Here is a 27,316-nt window from a genome sequence, read left to right as displayed (position 1 = left end):
TGATGACAGTATGAGGGGTGGGATTTTACAGGTCCACACTTCCACCCAATATGGCCGACTTCCTGTTGGGTTTAGGGCGGGGCCATAATGTCATAATGTCATTCTTTACTTGTCCCAACATGGGCTATGTGTGTACCAAGTTTCATGTTTGTACGATGAAAAAAATTTGAGGAGGGCTCCCATCCGTGCAATGTATTTTGATTTTTGAGGGGGCGCTACCGAGTCATTTTGTGATATTTTTTCTTGGCGACTTCAAATAAATACATTTTTCGCCGGGCTTGGTCAAATAAAATTGACTTTTCGTTAACGTTCAGGGGGTCAAATTTGCGTTCAAAGTGGCGAAATTAAAATAATTTTAAAAAATAAAAATAAATAACGGAACCATGCGATTTTAATAGGCCCTTGCCGACATGTATGCCTGGCCTCGGACCTAATGAAAAATCCAAAACTATTATATCCTCGCTTCAAAGAAAGTGCAGTAAAACATGACCTCTGACACTAAAATGAAGTGAAATAACACAGGCACATTTAAAACGGTTTATTCGTATAGAAATATGCTCATGTTTTACATAACTTTGTAGTTACAAATCGTAAAAAGAATGAATATTAACGCTATTAGCATCACAGAGTTTCTCTCAAACACATGGGAGCGTCGAGCTCGGGGGAGAATCCCGCTGTTACTGAGTGAAATGTTAAGCTCTTCAGTTTTACTTTTACAGGTGGTGTGCGTGCGTCGTGGTGTTGCTCAGTAAAGAGTGGGGGTTAACTATAGCTCTTGTAGTAGTCTCCTGTTCTATCCATCATGTACCCGTGTACTACTGAAGAACGTCAGGAACGGACACTCTTCCTACTGAAGAGAATTTATACAAGCCTGCTGTGAATTCTCTCCAAACAGTACAACGTCAGGGTAATCAGGTCTGTAGGCCTACCAATACGTCGCCTTTAGTCAGCTCAGCTCCACCCCCCACCCCCCCACTTGAATCCCTTTGCACCCACTTCCTTGTTCTCCTGAGACATAGTTGAGATACCACACAGGGAGAGAAGCGTTCAACAACACAAAGTCCCAACGCTGAGCGGCCGCGTCACCGCTCCTGCTCGTCTCCGTGAGGGAAAAAAAAAAAACAAACCCGAGCCGAGTGCAGATCAGATCACTTCGGCTTTTTCACACGCTTTGTCCTTAAGACTGTCAGTACTGTCCGCCGTCGCCATGGCGCCCGCTCGCCTCAGTTCCTCTCGATCTGCTCGATGTCGAGTTCGCCTCCGAGCTGATACGCGTCCTTCCTCATGCTACACAGCCCCGCCCACAGAGGCTCGCCGTCCTTCCCGTTGGTCGTCCCCGCCGTCGTGTCGTTCCAGTCCACGTCCTCGATGTTGGGGTCTGACGGCGCCTTCCCGCCCACATCGCCTTCTTTAGTCCGCGGCTCGACGTCGTCCGAGCCGTGTTCGTTCGCCGGCGAGCGGCCGTTGTCGCGCCAAACGCTGCTTCTGAGACCGCAGACGACCGGGCTGGACTCGCTGACGTCTTCAGCCGTGATTCCAGGACAGCTGAGACTGTGGAAACTCCGAAGCTTCTGTGGAATAAAGAGAGAGACTTTTAAGACTAAAAGAATAGACGAAGGTCAGAGAGTTTGAGCAGCTTTTATTTGAGGTTAGCTTGAGTTTTTCATGAGTCCGTTGCATAGTTTTAGTTCAAGGAATTGACTCGTTTTATTTATTTATTTTTTTTCCTTAGTTTATTTGAAAGGGGACAGTGCAATTTCATAAAACACATGGTTATACATGGTTAAAAAAAGCCAGAATTAGCCAGAAGGCTAGTTTTCATCTGTAGTCCCCTGGCCAAGTTTTAAAAAGGCAGTAAAAAAAACATTTACAATAAGTGCAAGTCAAAACTTGTCAAATTTGACGTATTCTCAATAATAGGTATTGAAAGACAAATGTTCAATCACTCATTATGTGTAAAAAAAAACAGTGATGGAGGTTAAATTAACTGATTTCGTTAGATATTAATTTAAAGAATACCAATATCTGACACTGATCAACCTCAAATGATGAAAAGATTGGACCAAAAGCCAATAAAATAGCACCATTATATAATTCAGAAAAAAGTACAATCTGTGAAATATTGAGAATTTCACAAACTTATTTGTGAAATTGATCTTTAAGACTGTGAATGGTCTTGAAGTAGAACTATTTAGTCAAATGACCTTAAAATAAAAGAGTCAAGGAGCAGCTAGTGGAGACTGTAAACAAGCAAAATGCAAAACATTTAGTCAGATGTGTTTATCAGTTAAAGGTCCTCAGATCTGGAATAACACACCACTAGAAATATAAAGGTACAGTCATGGAAAAAATTCTTAGACCACCCTTTGTTTTCTTCAGTTTCTTGTTCATTTTAATGCCTGGTCCAACTAAAGGCAAGGCAAGTTTATTTGTATAGCACATTTCAGCAACAAGGCAATTCAAGGTGCTTCACACAGGACATTGAAATAAAAGAAACAAAAAGAAACACATTTAAAACATTATAAAAGATGTAAAAGGTGATTAAAAACAGCGAGTAATAAAACAACACATAAAATCAAAAAAAATAAATAGAATAAAATAAAAATAAAAACACACACATATTAAAGTAAGAGTTGCAGTGCAGAGTTTCAAAGAGAATATAAAGTTTAAAAGTCCAAATCCTTTTAGTCAGCGGCAGCAGTGAACAGGTGAGTCTTTAACTTTGACTTAAAAGAACTCAGACTCTCAGCAGACCTGATGTTTTCTGGTAGTTTGTTCCAGATATATGGAGCATAGAAACTGACCGCTGATTCTCCATGTTTAGTTCTGACTTTGGGAACACAGAGCAGACCTGCACCAGATGACCTGAGTGGTCTGGATGGTTCATACTGGACTAGAAGGTCTCTGATGTATTTTGGGCCTAAACCATTCAGTGCTTTATATGCTAGCAAGAGAATTTTGAAGTCTATTCTCTGAGAGACAGGGAGCCAGTGTAGAGACCTCAGAAGGTCCATTTGTTTAGACAAATAGAATGATAACAACAAAAATAGCTCATAGCAGTTGAATTTCAGAGCTGATATCTATCCATTTTCCATGGTTTTCTTGATAATAACCAAAATCACTTCAGTTCTTCCATCAATATCTATGGCATTGTACTGACAAAAACAGTGCTTTTAGGCATTCTATGTTTTCTTTTCTGTCTGTTTTAGTCACATGACACACACAGGAGTTAGGACTGGATTGCATAACCATTGTTTTTGAGGACTTTGGATGGTCTAATAATTTTTTCCGCGACCACAGGTGATGGGAGGCATTTCATTTAGATCCAAAATTGCCTTATTTGAGTGTTTTTCTTGTCGAATTCATTAATTTTTTAAGGCTTTAAACCAACCACTAAACCTAAAGGTACATTAGTTTGGCCAAATATAATGATAACAAGCCCAAGACCAAAAGCCAATAAAATGGCACCACTATATAATTCAGAAAAAGTACAATCTGAGATTTTGAGAATTTCAAAAACTTATTTGTGAAATTGATCTTTAAGACTGTGAATGGTCTTGAAGTCGAACTATTTCGTCAAATGACCTTAAAATAAAAGAGTAAAGGAGCAGCTAGTGGAGACTGTAAACAAGCAAAATGCAAAACAACATTTAGTCAGATGTGTTTCTCAGTTAAAGGTCCTCAGATCTGGAATAACACACCACTAGAAATATAAAGGTACAGTCGGGGAAAAAATTATTAGACCACCCTTTATTTTCTTCAGTTTCTTGTTCATTTTAATGCCTGGTCCAACTAAAGGTCCATTTGTCTGGCCAAAAATAGCTCGTAGTAGTTGAATTTCAGAGCTGATATCTATCCATTTAACATGTTTTCTTGATAATAACCAAAATCACTTCAGTTCCTCCATCAATATCTATGGCATTGTACTGACAAAAACAGTGCTTTTAGGCATTCTATGTTTTCTTTTCTGTCTGTTTTAGTCGCATGATACACACAGGAGTTAGTACTGGATTGCATAACCATTGTTTTTGATGACTTTTGATGGTCTAATCATTTTTTCTGTGACTGTATATCGAAAATGGAAAAAGTAAATAAAAAACAGACTTCTAAGACTTTTTTTTAGGCTAATGTGAGCGCGGTGGTTGGATTTTGGTGATGCTGTGAGTATAGAACCATATAGGTGACTGGGAGGCATTTCATTTAGATCCAAAAGTGTCTTATTTGAGTGTTTTTCATGTAAAATTCATTCATTTATAGTCTTTAAACCAACCACTAAACCTAGTCAGTGTAAAGTCCTGATATTTTAACACCTAAATTCCAGATTATTGGACTTCAGACTTATTTAGACCTGCAGAACTCTGTTTATTTCTGCTTCAAACTCCAAACACATTGTGAAGAAAACCACGTTATAAAGAAAATGGAAAAAGTAAATAAAAAACAGACTTTTAAGACTTTTTTTTTAGGCTAATATGAGCATAGGGGTTGGATTTGGGTGATGCTGTGAGTACAGAACCATTACAGGTGACTGGGAGGCATTTCATTTAGATCCAAAAGTGTCTTATTTGACAGTTTTTCTTGGAGAATCCATTCATTTATAGTCTTTAAACCAACCACTAAACCTAATCTGTATAAAATCCTGATATTTTAACACCTAAATTGCAGATTATTGGACTTTAGACTGTTTATTTCTGCTTCAAACTCCAAAGGTATTATGAGGAAAACCATGTCATAAAGAAAACTGAAAAAGGAGGATGTAGAGCGTATGACCTCAAACATGTATAAAATCAGCTTTTAACACTTGAAGCACATTTTGCAAATCAAACTTAAATACAGACATAAGTAATTAGCACCTAGAGCTAAATCCAAAGGAAACCTTAATGTGTATGAATAGAAAATTAAGCAGCAGAAAAACACATTAAACACGCAGTTTTAAATACAGACATAACCCACTAGAGACACCGTTTCCTTTAAAGCATGAACAGACGAGGCTTCTGTTTCTATGCTCTTTTAGTTTGTGTTTCGTTCTTCATTTAGTTTACATGATTTCAAACGCTATCTTTACGACCTTCGTTTCGGTTCATTTTTTCACTGGTCGTTTTAATTCTAGTCTCGGGTTTTTCTTTCCCATAATAACCCTGCAGAGAATCATCGTGCCTTGCAGTCGATGTTCTGGAGTCAGCAGGCGTACACTTTGACAAATATGTAGAGCTCTGGTCTGGTCGGAGTCCATAGTCTCCATGGCGATGGCATATTTGGTAAGCAAATCAAAAACATTTCCCTCATGTTGGATTATTAGCCATTTCCTAACTAGGGCACAAACAAAACTAACAGCCGTCCTATGAAAACAATCCCCCCACTGTACTCGTACAGTATGTGAGTGAGTCACTGAACCCAGAACTGCAGACGCAATTATATAGAAAAAAAAAAAAAAAAAAACATGTAAAAGGGGATAAATTTAGCCCGCATTACAAACTGAATGAACTGTTGGTTGGACGAAGAGGGTCCGGTAGGAACCCAGGCAGCTAGTGGCCAGACAACCACCCCCCCCCCCCCGAGGGCATGCACTGTTCAAGTTGTGGCCTTCCACAATGAACACATACATGTGGGAAACCCAGAACCATCCCTCTGCAGATCCACATGTGCCAGGGCTGCTGCAGGCCAGCTCCACGACAGCTGTGCGCGGCGTAGTGAGGGTCTTTATGTCCCAGGCTTAGCTGTACGGCCGCTGTGGAGTCGGCGGGACAGCTGCGTCATGCCTCGACGCTTAGCCGGGGGGGGGGCAAGAATGGGGCTTCTGTGAAACCTCCATCACTTGCGTCCTTATGTAATTCCAAACAGGCGTGAATTGTTGGGGATGCCGCTGGCAGCCAAGTATCTATGTGAAGTGGATGTGCGGCGAATCGATAGATTAGAGCTCAATCCGTCGTTGTTTCCGATGAATTGAGATTCGTTGCAGTCTAGAAAGTAACGAGGGGCTGTAAAAGTACCAGAACCCATGATGTCGAATTGGAAGTTAACTCTTTGAAACCTTAAAAAACAGACTTCTAAGACTTTTTTAGGCTAATATGAGCGCTGGGTTCTTACAGGTTTCTTTAAGTTAAATTTAAGACCTTTTAAAGACTACTTAGACCAGAATTTAATGCCCATTTCATGGCCATACTTGGCAAAAATTTGTGACTCCTTTAAGTTAGGAAAATGTATTTATTTGCCCCAGTGCCTTAATTCCCACTGGTCCGGGTCATTTCTCACCAGGGGGCTGCAATGTTAGCGCTAGTTGGTTCCTAATTTCAATATAAATTGTCAGGTTGGTCCGAGTGGAACTGAGTCCTGAGTTGACTAACGTTTTCTTTGTAATTTGGACATTAACAGACACACTTAAACACAATACAACAACAAGCTTATGGCAACATAATTTAAGACCTACAATATCAAATTTAAAACCTTTTAAAGACTTTTATATGGTATTAAATGCAGATTTGTAAAGTCAAGACTTTTAAGACTTTTTAAAACCCTGTGGGAACCCTGATAAGGTGATGGGCGGCATTTCATTTGTAAACTAAAAGTACCTTATTTGAGTGTTTTTTTTCTTGTAGAATTCATTAATTTCTAAAGGCTTTAAACCGACCACTAAACCTAATCAATGTGAAGTACTGACATTTTAATACCTAAATTGTGAATTATTGGACTTTAGCTTTATTTAGACCTGCAGAACTGTGTTTATTTCTGCTTCAAAATCCTAAATTAAAGTCTAGAATGACATAAATAAAAGGTTTAACAGCACAGTCAACATATTTATCTACACATAAGAATCTGTTTTAGTCCGTTTGTGAAATTTTTGCATGAATTTGTCAACAAAAACCTTCTTCCCATTCTTTAGATTATAATTGGCTGCTTGTGACTAGTTTCATTTTCTCAAACTTCATCATTATATTTGTAATATTCAGAATGTGTTAGCTCATAAACACGGTGAACAGTTCTTTCCTTCAGCTTTAAACCAACCACTAAACCTAATGAATGTAAAGTCCTGACATTTTAACATCTAAATTGTAAATTATTGGACTTTAGCTTTATTTAGACCTGCAGAACTGTTTATTTCTGCTTCAAAATCCAAAATTGAAGTCTAGAATGACATAAATAAAAGGTGTAACAGCACAGTCAACATATTTATCTAAACGTAAGAATCTATTTTAGTCCATTTGTGAATTTTTTGCATTAACTTGTGAACAAAAACCTTCTCATTCTTTACATTTTGATTAGATGCTTGTGACTAGTTTAATTCCCTCTAACTTCAGCTTTATATTTGTAATAATCAGAATGTGTTAGCTCATAAACATAGTGAACAGTCCTTTCCTTCAGCTTTATACCAACCACTAAACCTAATCAATGTATAATCCTGACATTTTAATACCTAAATTGTAAATTATTGGATTTAAGACTTACTTAAACCTGCAGAACTGTGTTTATTTCTGCTTCAAAATCCAAAATTAAAGTCTAGAATGACATAAATAAAAGGTTTAACAGCACAGTCAACATATTTATCTAAACATAAGAATCTATTTTAGTCTGTTGGTGAAATTTTTGCATTAACTTGTGAACAAAAACCTTCTCATTCTTTAGATTATGATTAGATGCTTGTGACTAGTTTAATTCCCTCTAACTTCAGCTTTATATTTGTAATAACCAGAATGTGTTAGCTCATAAACATGGTGAACAGTCCTTTCCGTCAGCTTTAGATTAGCTCAGTCTCACTGCGAACAGGATATTTCATCATAAATACACTCATAAATTCACTAATACTCAAATGATTAAATAGGCGACAGTATGTCAGAACACTTGTGTTTGGACCTGGATTTCACGTCTATCTTGTTTGAAATAATTAACATGATCTCTAACATAAGACCCAGAGCATTCAATAGCATGTTTAAATGTTTAATTTTAATTTAAAAAGTACCGCAGACCAAAGGTTGTAATGAGGTGTTGATTTAAGACGAGTCAGTGTCTACGTATGCGTTTGTCTTTTATTGGATGACATTTAGCCCCTCAGGCCTCATTCATCAACCTCGACAATCATAGTAGAACTAAGACTCTGGTATGTTGCAAAGACCACACCCTAGAAACACATCTGATGGTGATTACATAATCACCTCAGTGTTTCCCCATCGAGGCACGAAAAAAACCAAAAAAACAATGGCCTTAGTTCACACCGAGTGACGAGAACTACCGCGTCTCGTACTATTTGTAAAGACTTGACGTTTCGACTTGTCGAACCTGCGCTACAGCGAGTATTTCCACTGACGCTGCCAATTCAGAGTTTGATTTGGCGTCTTATTACTGATGATACTTGGGGCTGTGAACATACACAACTGAAAACACATGACCTTATCTGTAAACATGGTTTGTTCTTGAGTCACATCAAATACACGACAAACAAAAAGTTAAGGATATTTTTCTTTTTTTTTTTTGGCTTTTTTTTTGTTTGTTTTTTGTCATTTTTGCCATTTGTAAATAAAACTATGTCTGGTCTACGGATGTAACGATATGAAAATTTCATATCACAGTTATTGTGATCAAAATTATCGCGGTTATCATTAGTATCGCGGTATTGTTGAAATTGTGCTCAAAATGTTCAAAAAGTACTGATACACACACTGAAATAATTTAACCAAGCTGTATTCTGAAAAACAACAACAAAAACAAATAAAATAATTGGCACAATGTACCTTCTGTTTGCAGAAACATTCAAATATTAACCCTTAAGGGTCTGAGCCTATTTTGTCTGTTTTTCAGTACTTTTGATGTTGCCTTTATATACGATATAAACAAATGTTTACTATAGCCATGTTTGGGATCTTTTTTTCAGCTCAGCTTCATCTATCTCATCTGTCTATTATTTTTTTCACTTTAACTGACTATAAAAACATAAAAGGACAGATAACACAAAAAAATATACAAGATCCAATTTGAAAATGTATATAATTTATTGCATAAATAACACAAAGCTGCTTAATGAACCTTTTCAAAGACTTTAAAAGTGAATGTTGGTTCCAAATATTAGGTATAGAAAATCAAAATTGTAATAAATTAAAACTATACTCAACTATTTGACACAAAAGCAGATCTTTACATTGGCGTTTTTTCCCCTAAAAGTGCGGTAATCAAACACGGTTATCATGATAATTAAAATTTAAACGATAATACAAACCGTCTGCAATTTTACCGCGGTTTATCGTTATACCGGTAATCGTTACATCCCTAGTCTGGTCATTAAAAAATGTGTTTCAATTCAATTCACGCACAAAAAAGTAAAAAGCGCTGTGCAAGAATCCCAACTGAAAAAATGTTTTTAAAAAAATTAAAAATACCCTTAACTCAGTGTTTTCAACCTTGGGGTCGGGAACCCACGTGGGGTCACCTGGAATTCAACTGGGGTCGCCTGAAATTTCTAGTAATTGATCAAAAAAAAGATAAAAAAAAACCCAAAAAACTTACTAAAGTGGCAAGGTTTCACTGTAAAAGGATCAACGTTATTACAATGCAAACTTTGGTGCTTCTGGTGGATATACACCCCAGGTGAGCCTCTAAATAAGACCCTCTTTCCTCCTCATTTCAGTTTAACCCCTTAAACTCTGGTTTCAGATGTTTGTGGTGCAAGATTTTATCAGTTTAAGAAAGAACAGACTGTACCAAACAACTAAAAAAAAGGGGATTGGGAGCAGTGAACGCAGTGTTTTTTAATCTTAGGGTCGAGACCCCACGTAGGGTCGCCTGGAATTCAAATGGGGTCACCGGAAATTTCTAGTAACTGATAAAAAATTTTTTAAAAATTAAAACTTACAAATAAAAATGTACATTATATAACCTAAATGTCATGTAAAATTAATGTTTATTTGCAACATATTATAGCAAACTATTACATGACCAAAACAAATTAATTTTAGCAAAAAAAATGTCTCCGTTTTGAATGTCTGGGGTCGCCAGAAATTTGAGATGTTAAAATGGGGTCACGAGCCAAAAAAGGTTGGAACCACTGCCCAAGGTTATTATCGTTAACAAAAACTAACGAAATGACGAAAACTAGAATTCTAAAAACATTTTCGTTAACTGAAATAAATAAAAACTATAATTCAAAGGAAAAAAAAACGATGGCTAACTGAAACTGTATTGTGTGCTTACAAAACTAACTGAAATTTATAAAAATTCTGGATAAAATTCCCTTTCGTTTTCGTCTTTGTCAACGTCGGATTGATATAGAATCGATTTATTTCTCTCAAGCAATTTTAGCTGCTGGCACCATATGATATTTAACGGTCCGTCACTTCTCGTCACTCGTCGTTTAGTCGTCTTCTGGTCCCCACTCTACCTGGAAACACGGAGACTAAAGTTGGGAGAAAATAGCAGAGTCCTGTCTGGGATTTATTTGAATACGACGGGGAAGAAGACAAAAGATATAAAAAAAAAAATAAATTAAAACTAAGCATTTAGAAGCTAACGAAAACTAATACAAACTAACAAACCTGCTCTAAAAACTAATGAAAACTAACTGAATTAGAGAAAAAAAGTCAAAACTAAATAAAACTAAACTATAATGAAAAATCCAGAACTATTATAACCTTGCCACTGCCTTAACTTTTTGTTTGTAGTGCAGATAAAGATGACACACTGCTCCACGGCGTCACGAAACTACATCTTCTATTTGTGTATTGATTGAAAGACACTTAATCTAATGAGTTCAGACAAAGCAAACCTGTGAAATGAAGCGTTTTGCATTTGATAAAGTCGCAATTATTTCAACTAAATGTGGAGACGTCGCAATTGTTTAGAGGATTGGAAGGATAAAGGAAGGTGAAAACGTGAAGTTATGAGCGGTGTCCCAGAGCTGCCGGTGGTGAGAAAGGGCTCTGCAGCACTCCATCAAAAGGGGCCCTGCTGTTTTCCTTGGCTCCGGTCGAGCGGGTACATTTGTCAGCACCAGGCCAGTGTCACATTGCCGCCTTCTGCTTTCGCACTTCGGTCTGGGCGGTCACATTTTTTGGCCGAGGCCATGGGACCAGACTGATAAGGCCACAAGTCGTCTGGGCTAAAATGGGCCAACTACGAGCTCCGTACACAGCAGAGGAAGAGCTTCACGGACAGAAAACCTCCCTTGACGTTATCCACGATAGGGGTGTAAGAAAATATCGGTTCTGCAATATATCGTGATATTTCATTTCACAATAATGTGTCGATATTAACCCTTTCATGCATAGTGGTCACTCCAGTGGACAGTTATTCTACTGCTGTTCTCTTGCATATTCATAGGTTTTGTCGTTTTAGTTCCATATATTCTCTCGGTAGCACTTTGAGATTCTGCTGAATGAAAAGTGCTTTATAAATGCAACTTATTATTATTATCATTATATCAGCCAACACAGTGGACACGTATGCATCATCCCATCCACTGCAATTCATACCATTTCTGTAACCTTGCTGTTCTTGATAAACCTGATCTGAAGAAATACATTTTAAATCAATTGTTAGTTGTTATTAGACTGTAATTAACACTTTTCTTAAACAAAAAAAAATGGTTTTTTTTGCATATTATCTCCATGAAGTTAGTAATAATTAGTATTAATATGTTAAAATGTGAGAAAACATCAGATTAGCTGCATGAAGAATGTTTTTGTTTCATAGTTTTTCTTCTTCCCACTCCTTTTTGAGTGTAGATGAATGATTTTGGAATTTTGAATTTGCATTTATTCTGTAAATGCTCGAAATAAACAAAAAAATGAATGAATGAATGAATAGTTTTCACACAGTATATCACTTTCTGATGATGGGTTTTAAATCCATGTTTCTTTGCTTCAAAAATTAAATGCATGGTGTCCAGCTGAGCCGACGTGTTCGTAACTCCATGAAAAACAGGTTCATTAAAAAAAAAAAAAAAAAAAAAAAAAAATCAATTGCATTTTTTTAATGCCTAAAGACGAATAAAGACACCCAGGAAAAAAATCTCGACTCAGGTTCTCAAAATTCATGCATGAAAGGGTTAAAAAGTTGTGTATCGATATTTTTAGGTATTTACTCAAATGTCGATATTGTGGAGGTTCATTTTTGTTTTTCTTTTTACCTCCGCCAAGCGTAACAGCGAATGTTATGTTTTCATTGGGGTTTGTCTGTTTGTTTGTTTGTTTGTTTGTCTGTTAGCAAGATAACTCAAAAAGTTATGGATGGATTTTCATAAAATTTTCAGGAAATGTTGATACTGGCACAAGGATCTGATCTGCCTCGGCGGAGTTCTGCGCTGTCTGTGTGCTTTTCTAGTTTGTTTATATCTTATTTATTACTATTTACCGCTGTTTTATTAAACAATGTTTATTTGAAGCTTCCTAAAAGCACTTTTTACTGTCTGAGAGAGGCAGATGTTAGTTCCTTTGTTGGGATTGCACAAAAATAATGTTACGATGTTAGTTATGAACTAGGGATGTAACGATTACCGGTATAACGATAAACCGCGGTAAAATTGCAGGCGGTTACTATTACCGTTTAAATTCTAATTATCATGATAACCGTGTTTGATTACTGCACTTTTCCGGAGAAAACGCCTACGTAAAGATATGATTTTATGTCAAATATTTGAGTATAGTTTTAAATTATTACAATTTTTATTTTCTATACCTAATATTTGGAACCAATATTCACTTTTAAAGTCTTTGAAAAGGTTCGTTAAGCGTCTTTGTGTTATTTATGCAATAAATTCTATACATTTTTCAAATCGGATTTTATATATTTTTTGTGTGTTTTCTGTCCTTTTATGTTGATATAGTAGGTTAAAGTGAAAAAAATAATAAACAGATGAGATAAATGAAGTTGTGCTGAAAAAAAAAACATCCCAAACATGGGTATAGTAAACATTTGTTTATATAGTATATAAAGGCAAAATCAAAAGTACTGAAAAACAGCCTAAATAGGCTCAGACCACTAAGGGTTAATATTTGAATGTTTCTGCAAACAAAAGGTACATTGTGCCTATTATTTTATTTGGTTTTGTTGTTGTTGTTTTTTAATACAACTTGGTTAAATTATTTCAGTGTGTGTATTAGTGTATTTTGAACATTTTGAGCACAATTTCAACAATACCGCGATAATAATGATAACCGTTTTAATTTTAGTCACAATAAGCGTGATATGAAATGTTCATATCGTTACAACCCTGTTATGAACTAACAGACTATGAACATTTGAGCAGGATCTTAATCTGTAATGTCTGTAAAATATACTTTAAGTTTTAACACAGGAATATTTTGTGATACAGGCTAGCGTTAGATCCTGTTCTGATCGGGAAAAAAAATGTGTTTAGTGTTTGTGCATGTTTCTGGTGTAATTCAATTCTTCCAGGAAATAATCTTCAAAAAAATAAACAAACAAAAAATTGCATTTTTCACAGCATCATGATATATCGTGTCATGATTAGGGGTGTGTATTGGCAAGAATCTGGCAATACCATACAAATCCCAACACTAGGATCACGATGCGATATATTGCGATATATCATGATACGGTTAAAAAGGTAATTTTTTCTTTGTTTCTTTTTTTTTTTTTAAATGATTATTTCCTGGAAGAATTGATTTACACCAGAAATATGCACAAATACTAAACACATTTTTATTTGATCACAACAGGATCTAATGCTATATCACAAAATGTTCTTGTGTTCAAACCAAGGTTATAATAGTTTTGGATTTTTCATTATAGTTTAGTTTTATTTAGTTTTGACTTTTTTTTCTCTAATTCAGTTAGTTTTCATTAGTTTTTAGAGCAGGTTTGTTAGTTTGTATTAGTTTTCGTTATCTTCTAAATGCTTAGTTTTAGTTTAGTTTTAGTTTTTTCATATCTTTTCTCTTCTTCACCGTCGTATTCAAATAAATCCCAGACAGGACTCTGCTGCTTTCTCCCAACTTTAGTCTCCATGTTTCCAGGTAGAGTGGGGACCAGAAGACGACTTAACGACAAGTGACGAGAAGTGACGGACCGTTAAATATCATATGGTGCCAGCAACTAAAATTGCCTGAGGGAAATAAATCGATTCTATATCAATCCGACATTGACAAAGACGAAAACAAAGGGAATTTTAGCCACAATTTTTTATAAATTTTTAGTTAGTTTTGTAAACACACAATACAATTTCAGTTAGTTATTGTTTTTTTCTTTTAATTATAGTTTTTATTTATTTCAGTTAACGAAAATGTTTTTATAATTCTAGTTTTCGTCATTTCTTTAGTTTTTGTTTACGATAATAACCTTGGTTCAAACTTAAATTCTGTTTTACAGACATTACAGTTTAACATCCTGTTCAAATGTTCATATTCTATTAGTTCAGAACTAACATCAGAACATTATTTTTGTGCAATCCCAACAAAGGAACTAACATCTGCATCTCTCAGACAGTAAAAGGTGCTTTTAGGATGCTTCAAATAACTATTTTACAATAAAACAGTGTTGAATAATAATAAATAAAATATAAACAAAAAGGAAAAACAAAAATGAACCTCCACCATATTTGAATAAACACCTAAAAATATCGAAACAGTACATTTTAATATCGATACAGTATTGTGAAATGAAATATCGCGATATATTGCAGAACCGATATTTTCTAACACCCCTAATCATGATCCTAGTATTGCGATTTGTATCGTATTGCCAGATCCTTGCCAATACACACCCCTAGTCCACACACAAGTCAGTGCACGGCTTAATGAGGGTCATGAATAAGTTGTAGCCTATAGTTTGCCTGCCACTGTCACCCCACCCCCTCCCCCTTGTCCTCTTTTAGATGAAACAGAGAGGACAGTAGAAAGTCTTCTCATCCATAATGACCTTGACTCACCGTCAATAAAAGCTGATCAATAGCTCATGAGGCCTGGCTGTGGCAGCGATCCACCCACTGAGTTGAATTTACAGAAATCAATATCTCTTTACCCAACACGCATCTCCCCTGTGCTACGATCCATAACCTCTGCCACAGCTGCTCCACTTCCTGACATTGTGAGTCACACCGAGGGTAGCAGTTTCTGTCCAGGGTACACTACACCGCCCAGGCGTGTGGAAGACGGCACGCTTCAGACACACACTCAGCACTCTGACCACACTCTGAATAGTAAGGTGACTTTGAGTGCTTAGGAGGGTGACGTGCGGACTGTGAGGACGCCTTTGAGTCATAATCCAGACACTAGAAACTGCAGCGTGCCACATCTTGTTTTATAAAGACCCCCTTCAGTCATGTTGTAAGATGTAATAAAAGTAGTCTGTGATGAATAGTCCTTTGAGATTAATATGTTTTTTCTTTTTTAGGTTAACTTGCTTTATTATCCCCAAAGGGAAATTTGGCCTCTGCACACACAGCACCTAGCATTAGCATTAGCATGTAGCACATTAGGAGCACTCAGCACCCAGGTACCTACTCCAGATCTTCATCAGTACCATGGTCAGGAGAATTAACCCTTAAGTTCTGGTTTTTAGTGGCTTTTTAGGTGGTTTTTAGTTATCTCCAAACTCCACTTTATTAGGTATACCTGTTCACACACTCAAAAGACCCCCTTCAGTCATGTTTTAAAATGTAATAAAAGTAGTCTGTGATGAATAGTCTTTTGAGATTAATATGTTTTTTTTCTTTTTTAGGTTAACTTGCTTTATTATCCCCAAAGGGAAATTTGGCCCGTGCATACACAGCATTAGCATTAGCATGTAGCACATAAGGAGCAGTGAGCTGCCATTGAAGGCACCCAGGTACTAAGTCCAGATTTTCAATGTCAGGAGAATTAACCTGTATGTTCCTGTTTTTAGTGGCTGGGGAAACTGGCCTATCGACTTTCTTGAGTAAGGTGAAGGTGCTAACCACCACGCCACCGTGCTGCACAATTTCTGCAATTAGTTCCTCAAAAAAGTATCAAAACTTTCATCTTTGTTATCTCTAAACTCCATTTCTAAGCTAACAGTTGCTTATGTTGCACTGTTTCAACCCCAGTCCTCTTCATACACTCACCGGCCACTTTATTAGGTACAACTGTTTGATTACTTAAAAAAAAAAAACTTCAGTCATGTTTTAAAATGTAATAAAAGTAGTCTGTGATGAATAGTCTTTTGAGATTAATATGGTTTTTCTTTTTTAGGTTAACTTGCTTTATTACCCCCAAAGGGAAATTTGGCCTCTGCACACACGGCACCTAGCATTAGCATTAGCATGTAGCACATAAGGAGCAGTGAGCTGCCATTAAAGGCACCCAGGTACTAAGTCTAGATTTTCGACAGTACCGTAGTCAGGAGAATTAACCTGTATGTTCCTGTTTTTAGTGGCTGGGGAAACTGGCCAATCAACTTTCTTGAGTAAGGCGAAGGTGCTAACCACCACGCCACCGTGCTGCACAATTTCTGCAATTAGCTCCTCAAAAAAATATCAAAACTTTCATCTTTGTTATCTCTAAATTCCATTTCTAAGCTAACAGTTGCTTATGTTGCACTGTTTCAACCCCAGTCCTCTTCATACACTCACCGGCCACTTTATTAGGTACAACTGTTTGATTACTTAAAAAAAAAAAAAAAAAAACCTTCAGTCATGTTTTAAAATGTAATAAAAGTAGTCTGTGATGAATAGTCTCTTGAGATTAATATGGTTTTTCTTTTTTAGGTTAACTTGCTTTATTATCCCCAAAGGGAAATTTGGTCTCTACATTCCATCCTCATACACACACAGTACCTAGCATTAGCATTAGCATGTAGCACATTAGGAGCAGTCGGCACCCAGATACCTACTCCAGATCTTCATCAGTACCATGGTCTGGAGAATTAACCCTTAAGTTCTGGTTTTTAGTGGCTTTTTAGGTGATTTTTAGTTATCTCCAAACTCCACTTTATTAGGTATACCTGTTCACACACTCAAAAGATTCCCTTCAGTCATGTTGTAAGATGTAATAAAAGTAGTCTGTGATGAATAGTCCTTTGAGATTAATATGTTTTTTCTTTTTTAGGTTAACTTGCTTTATTATCCCCAAAGGGAAATTCTGCCTCTACCTAGCATTTGCATTAGCATATAGCACATTAGGAGAAGTGAGCTGTCACTGAAGGCCCCCAGGAGCCAACTCCAGACCTTTATCAGTACCGTAGTCAGGAAAATTTACCCTTATGTTCCGGTTTTTAGTGGCTGGGGAAACCGGCCAATCAACTTTCCTGAGTAAGGTGAAGGTGCTAACAACGACGCCACCATGCCGCCCAATTTCTACAGTTAGCTCAACAAATAATATATTAAAACTTCCATCTTTGTTACCTCTAAACTCCATTTCTAAGCTAACAGTTTCTTATGTTGCACTGTTTCAACCCCAGGCCTCTTCATACACTAACCGGCCACTTTATTAGGTACACCTGTTTGATTACTTAGAAGACTCTCTTCAGTCATGCTGTAAGCTGTAATAAACGTAGTCTGTCATGAATAGTCATTTGAGATTAATAAGGTTTTTCTTTTTTAGGTTAACTACCTTTATTATCCCCAAAGGGAAATTCAGTCTCTACCTAGCATTAGCATTAGCATATAGCACATTAGAAGCAGTGAGCTGCCACTGAAGGCCCCCAGGAGCCAACTCCAGATCTTCATCAGTACTGTGGTCAGGAGAATTAACCGATATGTTCCTGTTTTTAGTGGCGGCGGAAACCGGACAATCAACTTCCTTGAGTAAGGTGAAGGTGCTAACCACTACGCCACCATGCCGCCCAACTTGTAGAGTTAGCTCAACAAAGTTATCTCTAAACTCCATTTCTAAGCTAACAGTAGCTTATGTTGCATTGTTTTGAGGACATTCAAAGAAAATCCAACCCCAATCCTCTTCATACACTCACCGGCCACTTTATTAGGTACGCCTGTTCAATTGCTTTTTAATGCAAATATCCAGTAGGCCAATCATAAGGCATGTAAACATGGCTTAGACAGGACGATCTACTGAAGTTCTGCCCGAGCATCAGAATGATGAAGAAAAGTGATTTAAGAGACTTTCAACCTGGTATCCTTAGTTTGAGTGTTCCAGAAACCGATGATTTACTGTGATTTTTATGCGCGACCATCTCTAGGGTTTACAGGGAATGTTTGGGGCCAAATGGAAGTTCTCGAGGCAAAAATGCCTTCTTGGTGCCAGAGGTCAGAGGAGAATGTCCAGACGGGTTTGAGCTGATAGAAAGGCAACGAGAACTCAAATAACCACTGGTTTGGACGTGCAGGCACGCAGAAGAGCATCTCTGAACATGCAACACGTCGAATGTTGAAGCAGATGAGCTACAGCTGCAGAATAAACACCCGCCGGCCACTTTATTAGGTACACCTGGTACTAGGAAGGTGACCGGTGAGCGTAGAAATTGTGATGATGCATGATAGCGTCTACTTCATGCAAGTTTCTTGAAATAGAACACACACTTTCTCACTTCAGTAGAGAATTTGAGAGAAGTATCAAACTGTGCGGTAAAAAAAAAAAGACTTGGTTTTGAGCAGAAGTCAACTTTAAAGTATACAAAAATGAAATACTTAAAGGGGTTATATTTTGCTAAACCCACTTTTATTAGTCTTTGGTTCATTTATTTGTGTATTTGGACCTTAATAGTTCATAAAGTTTGAATTTGAACCCTCCAGGTGCTGCAAAGATATCTTTATATTAATTCTGGCAAAAATCAAGTGGATTTCTACGACCTGTTTTAATTCCTGCTTCATTTGTTACGTTTTGTAAGTAGTTACATCACGACATTTGCACATATAAGGTCAAGACTTCCGACGAACATTTCTCGACATAATTGTAGTAAAAACTAAAAATATGTCCAAACTTTGAGCTGATTACCTAAAAGAATTCAGTTGGTTGTATTAACAAACTCAAATGGCTGAATAGGACAGTAAGCACGGTCAACAACCTGGAGGGGGTGGAGCGTGAAGTAGCTTATTTGCATTTAACCCTTTCATGCATACTGGTCACTACAGTGGACAGTTATTCTACAGCTGTTCTCTTGTATATTCATGGATTTTGTTGTTCTTTTGGGGGGGGGGGGGTTGGTTTTTTTTAACATATATCTTTATTAAAGTTCTAAGACACTACATATCTTTTCTGACATGAATTGGTAACATTATGTAGATCTCCCCTGAGCATAAACCCCCAGAATCACAAGCCCTCGCCATAGTTTTCACACAATTTATCAGTAAATACATGTTTCTGTGCGTCAAAAATTAAACGTGTGGTGTCCAGCTGAGTGGACATTTTTGCAACTTCATGAAAAATAGGTTCATAAGAATATTTTTTTTTTCTTTTTTTTTTTTTAATTTATTTTTCAGAGGAAAATTTTCAATCGCATTGTTTTTTTCATGCCTAAAGAGGAATAAAAACACTCAGGTAAAAATTTTGATTAAGGTTCTCATAATTCGTGCATGAAAGGGTTAAAGGGCCAGAGCTCAAAATGATCTGATTCGTGTCATTACTCAGAAATTGGGTTGAAGATGGACCTGTGGAATTGAATTAATGAAGAATTCAGCCCCAGTTTATGTAGACCACAGAGAAATGCTTTAAAATGCATAATTCCATTTAAAAAAAGCAAAATATCACTCCTTTAAGCATAGAAACTCCAGCTGTGGAGTGACTGGAGCTATTAGACTGTTTCCTTGGCCGGTGCAGTAACTTCCTGGAGTCTCTTCCCATTGTTACGTTGACAACAGGATTCCAGTAAGTCGCTGCACGAAGCCAAGGAACTGTAAATTAATCACATCATCCTGTCTCTATTCTTAAGTGCATTTTTCTACGTCTTCTATCTCAGAATGTTAGTTGATCATCCAAGTTTTGACTGGTCTGTTGGTTTACACAGCTGCTTTGTAATTAATGACACACGTTTGACAGGAAATCCAAAGAAAACAATCAACCCAAATATTTTTATCGTACATCAACCTCACACATGGCTTATCTGAAACATACATGTAGAATGTTTCAGATAATATGCACTATTCTGCTCATCTGAGTATATATATGGGGACTGGGGAAGCCAAATTATTCCTGTTACTGCATGTTTAACTAAATGTTCTCTCTATATTGTGGATTTTATAATGTGTTGAAATAAATTAAACAGGGTATTCAGACAGCGTCCTCGCTAGTTGTTATGAGACACTGAGCATTATTAAAGTTTCGGCGGGTGTTGTTAACAAGCAGCTCCCTTTAAACTTGTGCTTGTAAAATGTATTTTTATTTTATAGGCTTATTATTACGGTTTTGTATTTCTCTCTAAGCATTTGTACTGGTACTTATGTTATACCTTTTCAGCCCTGGAGCTCAGATTGTTTTCCTCGCCGCCTAAGAATATAAATTAAACTAAATTCAGGTCAAATTCAAGCACTTTTCAAGCACTTTTAAGGGTCATTTTCAAATTTTTCCAGCACAGTCCCTTATTGCTGGGGTAAAACACATCTACGGGAATACATATACTCATGATCATTGTATTAGGCTATAAACATCTTAAACTAGAAGCACTCGGAGAGCGCAGACCTCCACCAAGGCTGATCAGTGGCCCCCCCCCGTGGGCCCCCCCACCCCCGATCCCCACCAAAATTTAATCATTTCTTCCTTATCCCATTTCCAACAAACCCTGAAAATTTCATCCAAATCTGTCCATAACTTTTTGAGTTATGTTGCACACTAACGGACAGACAAACAAACAAACAAACAAACAAACCCTGGCAAAAACATAACCTCCTTGGCGGAGGTAATTATGTTTCATAAAAGCAAAAAGTTTAGAAATTAAAGAAGTTTCGTCCAAAAAAAAAAAAAAAAGCCACTGAGTCACACTGAGACAAAGATTAAGATTAAAATGTACCTTGAGTCGACCTGAGAACACCTGGAAATTTTTTTTTTTGACAAAGTTTTATTTTTCCAAATGTATCACCTCTCTTTAAGTAGCTTTAGCTTGGTGTCTAACCTGCCAGAGTTAATATTAAAAAACTGGTGTGTTGACCGGTGGGGAACCACGGATCAACACACAAATTCCTAACTGACTCAGGGCTACTATGAACTGATTGCACTTCATGTATTTATCGTATTTTAAATGTACTAGATAGATAGATAGATAGATAGATAGATAGATAGATAGATAGATAGATAGATAGATTCAGTTTTTCATATCACGATAGAGAGAGAGAGAGAGAGATAGATAGATAGATAGATAGATAGATAGATAGATAGATAGATAGATAGATAGATAGATAGACAGATAGATAGATAGATAGATAGATAGATAGATAGATTCAGTTTTTCATATCACGAGAGAGAGAGAGAGAGAGATAGATAGATAGATTCAGTTTTTCATATCACGAGAGAGAGAGATAGATAGATAGATAGATAGATAGATAGATAGATAGATAGATAGATTCAGTTTTTCATATCTCGATAGAGAGACAGATAGATAGATAGATAGATAGATAGATAGATAGATAGATAGATAGATAGATAGATAGATAGATAGATAGATAGATAGATAGATAGATAGATAGATAGATAGATAGATAGATAGATAGATAGAAAACACGGTCACCGCTCCACATAAACAGTCACACCACAAATATCGCAGGGTTAAAAAAAAAAGCGCAATATCAGTTTTTCCAATATTGTGCCGTCCTACCTTCCAGTATTATGATCCAGATAAATAAATAAATCACATCACAGTTATAATTGCAAGCACTTTCAAGCACTTAAACTAAAATCCAAGCACTTTTCAGACCTTGAAAACACAACATTAAAATCCAGTTGACTAACTGTTGGAACTCATGGCTACTAATGGTAAATCTTTTGACAGGAGAAGCCTTTCAGAGATCAATAAACAGCTGAGTTTCCTCTACCTGAGCTAAAAGGAGTGTCACAGCAGAGAGTTCTAAACAGAGAAGACAATAAACAGCAGGAAAGATCCAATACTAACAATCTGAGCACCCTGACGTTTCTGTGAAAATATTGTGTGTTGCCTCGCCTAACGCCCCCTTGCCCCCCCCCACGCTGACCCCGTCCCCGTTTGGAGCGTGCGTGCGGCGTCTGCTTGTCGTGTCACAGCGCGGCTGTTGTTAAGGCACCGCTGAACTCTGGGTGACTCTTCTCGAAGGGGCCAAGTCCAGGCCTGTGTTTATGATCCAGCCGGTGTACGTGTGAAACTCTACTATGTGTGTCTTTGTGCTTGCGGGGCAGAGATGCACGAGTGTCAGGATGTGCACATGAAACAGATTGTCTGCTGAAATACAACTGGCGATGGCCCGGGTCAGATGGGTTTTTGTCGTGCGAACAACTGCCTTGTCAATCCCTGCTTTGACTGAAATATCTTTTCCTCTATTAAACAACGACCCACACCCACATGAAAAGGAATGCGACAGTGGCGTTTGTGTGATGATAAAACCTGCAGAAACACTCGGAGGTGTACTGAGGGAGAGCGGTCACAATGGCGTGCCCTTAGCTGGAAGTGTTTGTTTACCCAACAATTACAGCAACTACAAAGTGTAACGAGCTGATGTTAGTGAGACTGATGGGCTTAGCAGAGCTTCCAGCTGGCATGACCATTTCCTGAAAAAATAAAAAAAACAGGGCTGGAGCTCCTGTTGTACCACTTGCTGAGTTGACGGTACTGTCGCTGAGATGGTTTTTCCCCCTTTTAGGAGACCAACCGGGCCTGTTCGGTCCGATGGGAGGAGTGAACATGAGCGCGGATTAGGAGGGATTGTTTTGCCCCTGAGCGACCGAAATAAATACTGGACCCATTTCTCACAAGCCGCAGAGTAGGGTTTCATTAAGGACTCTGATAATATTGGATAAACTGGATTAAGCACGTATAAGTTTGGGCTTCAGATAGGGCTGTGCAATTAATCGAAATTCAATTACGATTTCGATTATTACACGCAACAATAACAAAAATTATGTAATCGAGAAAAAACGATTATTAATTTTGAGTTGTTTTAATTCACGCGCACGCAAGCTACCATGAGCTGCTCTGCCCCGCCCCCCTCTAAGCTACTGCTGCCAGCTAGCCGGCAGGTCCACCCCAAGAGGAAAGTTGTACTTAGCGGTCTGGAAAAATAGCAGGAGAATCGCAGCAGAAGTGCTTGGTAAACAAAAAAGGCAAGTCCAATTCAATTGTATGGAATCACTTTGGGTTTGATGAAGAAGACGAAGAGCAAAAACACATCACGTGCAAAAAGTGTTTCGTAGTTGTGTCCGCACCGACCGCTAACACAACAAACCTTTTGAACCATCTAAAGTTTAACCACCGCGACCTTTATCATAATCTTATGAAAAACTGAAACGCATAAAAACAACTCCGTCTACAACTTCGTCCGCAATGCAATCTTCAGTCTTCGAATCTCTTTATGCTGCAACTCTCGTATTAACCTAACCCTAACCCGTATAACCCTAACGTGCGTTTTCTACTGGGTGATGTATACAGAAGGCCAGAACTGAAACCTCACGGCACGCCACTGAATTTACTGTTTCATACTATGTTGAACATACTTGAATTTATAATTTGCACTTTACGTGAGTTTTTTTTTTTTTTTTTTTTTTTTTTTTTATTGCTACAGTTCTATGGCAAGTCTATAGCAGTTTAATTCCAGTGCACTATTTGTTTACAAAAGGAAACATACTTGAATTTACAGTACACTTATTTGGATTCAAAGATTTTCTTGTTTCGTACAAAAGTGAACATACTTTGTTTTAGTGGTTAAAAGCTTTATTTATGTTTAAGGAGTATATTTTACATTGCTTTGCAAGAAAGAAATAAACAACTTTAAGGTTAACAAATAATCGTTTTTAATAATCGTGATTTCAATTATTGCTAAAATAATTGTGATTATTTCTTTTTCTATAATCGAGCACCCCTAGCTTCGGATATACACCGTTACAGATATGAATATTTATCTACTTGAGGTTATTACCTCCGCCAAGGAAGTTATGTCTTTGTCAGGGTTGGTTTGTCTTTGTCTGTTTGTTTGTGTGCAAGATAACTCAAAAAGTTATGGACGGATTTGGATGAAAATTTCAGGAAATGTTGATACTGGCACAAGGAACAAATGATTAAATTTTGGTGGTGGGGCAATGGGGGCCCACTGACCTGCCTTGGCGGAGGTCTCTACAAGTGCTTCTAGTTGTATAAGTTTACTGTTTTAGATATTTTTGGTACAAGTCCAGTCTAAACTTGGTCCATCTTTGAAATATTCAGACACTAAAAAGTCAATGCATTGTAAGAACATTGTGGTACACTCATGTAAAGTGTTAAAACAGTGTTTTAGAGAGTTAATTCTGTGTTTTCAGTTGTCTTAACCTCTTGTTCGCCTCAATATTCCAATGTTTTTGTAAGGAGGTGCTGCTCAACACTCTTTCTTAGTGTACATATGTTACCTGGTTACCTATGAGTAACGGTGATAGTAATTTCATGACATTCTACTGATATTTGGATCATTTTTGTTGTTTGGATTGTTGACTGGAGGATTTTTGGTTTTTAAAAAAAATGGTACGAAGGGCAATTTTCAAAGGATACAATTGTTAAGATCTAATAAGTAATAAGTAATAATTTATTTTTGACTCTACATTAAAGTACCATTAATTTGGTTGGTTATGTTTTCTGTTTTTTTTTTTTGTTAAGTTTCACTTTTTCATATTTTTGCTTGTTTGTTTGGTTGTTTGCATTGTTATTTTTTTCTTTTTCCTATAACTGAACGCTGGGCAGCTGAATTTGTTTTGTAGGACAGGCATTAATATAAGCATTCTGCTTCTGCCTGTGCCTTTTCAGCCACTAACCTGTTGGTAATGTTTGTAGTGTTGACAGTGGTTGTATTATGTGATGACTGAATAAAGAATTTCATCACCATCATCATCAACTGATTAATAGCAGCATCAATAAAATAATCTACGTTTTTTTTTTTACTATTATGCCTAATGTCACTAATTTGCATCATAGCTATTGTAGGTGTTATATTCACATTAATAACCTCCACTTAATTTAGCATCTGCTTAACAGAAACAACAAAAATAATTGTTTTAATTGTAATTTAAGAGTTACTCATTAAATACTAACCTGGGTCATCTTGGCCAGGTCCAAAGAAGGCCTCTGTTTGTGTGTATCAGCTGGTCTTCTGCGCTTCACGCCGATCTTCTTGTCGTTCAGGACGCAGGGCTGTGAGCGGCTTCGGGCCAGACCCCCCTGCCCACAGCGGCGCTCCAGTTCCGGAGTGGAGTCGGGGGAGCTGGGGGGCGAGGGTCCTCTGGGCTCAGGGAGGCAGATCTGTTCATGAGAGAGGTAGAGGGGCTGTGCCGAGGAGGGTTCGGAGGGCAGGGGCATGGAGGAGGAGGGCGTGAGGCCGGTGAAGGCGGAGGGGCAGGGCAGGCGCTGGGCGAACGAGGGCAGCTCCAGGGTGTTGGAGCGGGCGGGGAGGCTGAAGCTGGAGCTGCGCTGCATGGCGGGGAAGCCGAGCTGGGAAGCGCCGGCTCCGCTGCGCTGGACGCTGCCTCCGCTGTGGCACCGCCTCTTCTCCACCGTCGTCCAAACGCGAGACCCCTGTGGGCGCCAGGTGGAGCGGCAGCCGCCCAGGTCGTCCGAGCAGGACAGGGACCGGCACTGGCGCTTACTGGGGGGGGCGGTGGAGGGGGAGGACGCGGCCTCGGTCAGGCTGAGGTCCTGCAACAGGCTGCTGATTGTACTGGAGGTGCCGCCGACGTCCCAGGCCCAGTGGGCGGGACTCTGGTGCACCTCGGGAAGGCTGTCCCACAGGCTCTCCAGGCTGGTCCGAACCGGTCTCTGCTGTATCCCACAGCTGTGACCCACTTCGCCCCACCGGCTTGTCTCTGCACGACAACATTCACAGCGTCCATTAACCTTCAACCTTCATTAGCCTTTAAGAATATTCATAAACATCCTGACCCGACAGTTCATATACGCCTTTTGTGGATCAAATCAGCTTCCAAATAGTCCACTGCAGCACTTAAACTTCTTACAAATTCAATTTATAGACAATTTCTAGATACAAAGAGCAAATAGGGAATCATTTTATCGAATTAAAGTGAATTCACATGATATGCAGTATTGTCCACAATGGCCAGTGTATTTACTATCTAGGGATGTAACGATTACTGGTATAATGATAAAATTGCCAACAGTTAGTATTACCATTTAAATCAGTCGTTCCCAACCTTTTTTGCCTCGTGACCCCATTTTAACATCACAAATTTCTGGCAACCCCAGACATTCAAAACAGACTTTTTTTTTTTTTTTTGCTAAAACTAATTTGTTTTTGATCATGTAATAGTTTGCTATACTATGTTGCAAATAAACAATAATTTTAGATGACATTTAGGCTATATAATGTATATTATTTTGGACGGAGGCAGTAAAGCCAGGTCCAGATTACTGCACAAAGTGAGAAATTTATTTTCCTTGGTCAGGATATGTACAGTTTCAGCTTCAGAGTTTGTCATGTCTGTCATGTATTATGATTGTCTCTCTCAGTTCACCATATGTTTTTTATTAGTAAAGTTTTTTTTTTTTAATCAATTACTAGAAATTTCAGGCGACCCCACATGGCGTCCCGACACCAAGGCTGAAAAACACTGGTTTAAATTCTAATTATTGTGATAACTGTGTTTGATTACCGCAGAAAACGCCTTTGTAAAGATATGCTTTTATGTCAAATATTTGAGTATAGTTTTAATTTATTACAGTTTTAATTTTATATACCTAATATTCGGAACCAATATTCACTTTTAAAGTCTTTGAAAAGATTCGTTAAGCATCTTTGTGTTATTTATGCAATAAATTATATACATTTTTCAAATCGGATTTTATATATTTTTTGTGTTTTCTGTCCTTTTGTGTTGATATAGTAGGTTAAAGTGAAAAAAATAATAGACAGATGAGATAGATGAAGTTGTGCTGAAAACAAAGATACCAAACATAGGTATAATAAACATTTGTTTACATAGTATATAAAGGCAAAATCAAAAGTACTGAAAAACGGCCAAAATAGGCTCAGACCCCTGAGGGTTAATACTTGAATGTTTCTGCCAAGAGAAAATGCATTGTGCCAATTATTTGATTTGGGTTTTTTGTTGTTGTTGGTTTTTTTTGTTTTGTTTTGTTTTTAAGTACAACTTGGTTAAATTATTTCAGTGTGTTTATAAGTACTTTTTGAACATTTTGAGCACAATTTCAAGAATACCAAGATAATATTGAAAACCGTGATCATTTTGGTCACAATAACCGTGATATGAAATGTTCATATCATTACATCCCTCTTACTATCATACTCCCTTTC

At 37.6% G+C, this 27,316-nt stretch overlaps 1 protein-coding gene across 3 annotated transcripts in view; it reads right to left on the bottom strand.

Moving 5' to 3' along the window:
- Positions 1–523: 523 nt before the first annotated feature.
- The window catches only part of fam53b (family with sequence similarity 53 member B), a 50,001-nt gene continuing 23,208 nt past the window's right edge, over positions 524–27,316 (bottom strand). For all 3 annotated transcript variants that reach the window (XM_030121484.1, XM_030121485.1, XM_030121483.1), the window contains 2 exons: positions 25,084–25,850; positions 524–1,571 (listed from right to left, as the gene is read on the bottom strand). In XM_030121484.1, the coding sequence (XP_029977344.1) occupies positions 1,224–1,571; positions 25,084–25,850 (1,115 nt within the window). In that variant the 3' untranslated portion in view covers positions 524–1,223. The remainder of the gene's footprint in view (positions 1,572–25,083; positions 25,851–27,316) is intronic.

This window comes from Sphaeramia orbicularis, chromosome 19 (genome assembly GCF_902148855.1).
Source record: "Sphaeramia orbicularis chromosome 19, fSphaOr1.1, whole genome shotgun sequence".
NCBI classification, from domain to species: Eukaryota; Metazoa; Chordata; class Actinopteri; order Kurtiformes; family Apogonidae; genus Sphaeramia; species Sphaeramia orbicularis.
Note: the sequence above shows the minus strand (reverse complement) of the source record. Positions and strands in the feature narration are given on the sequence as shown.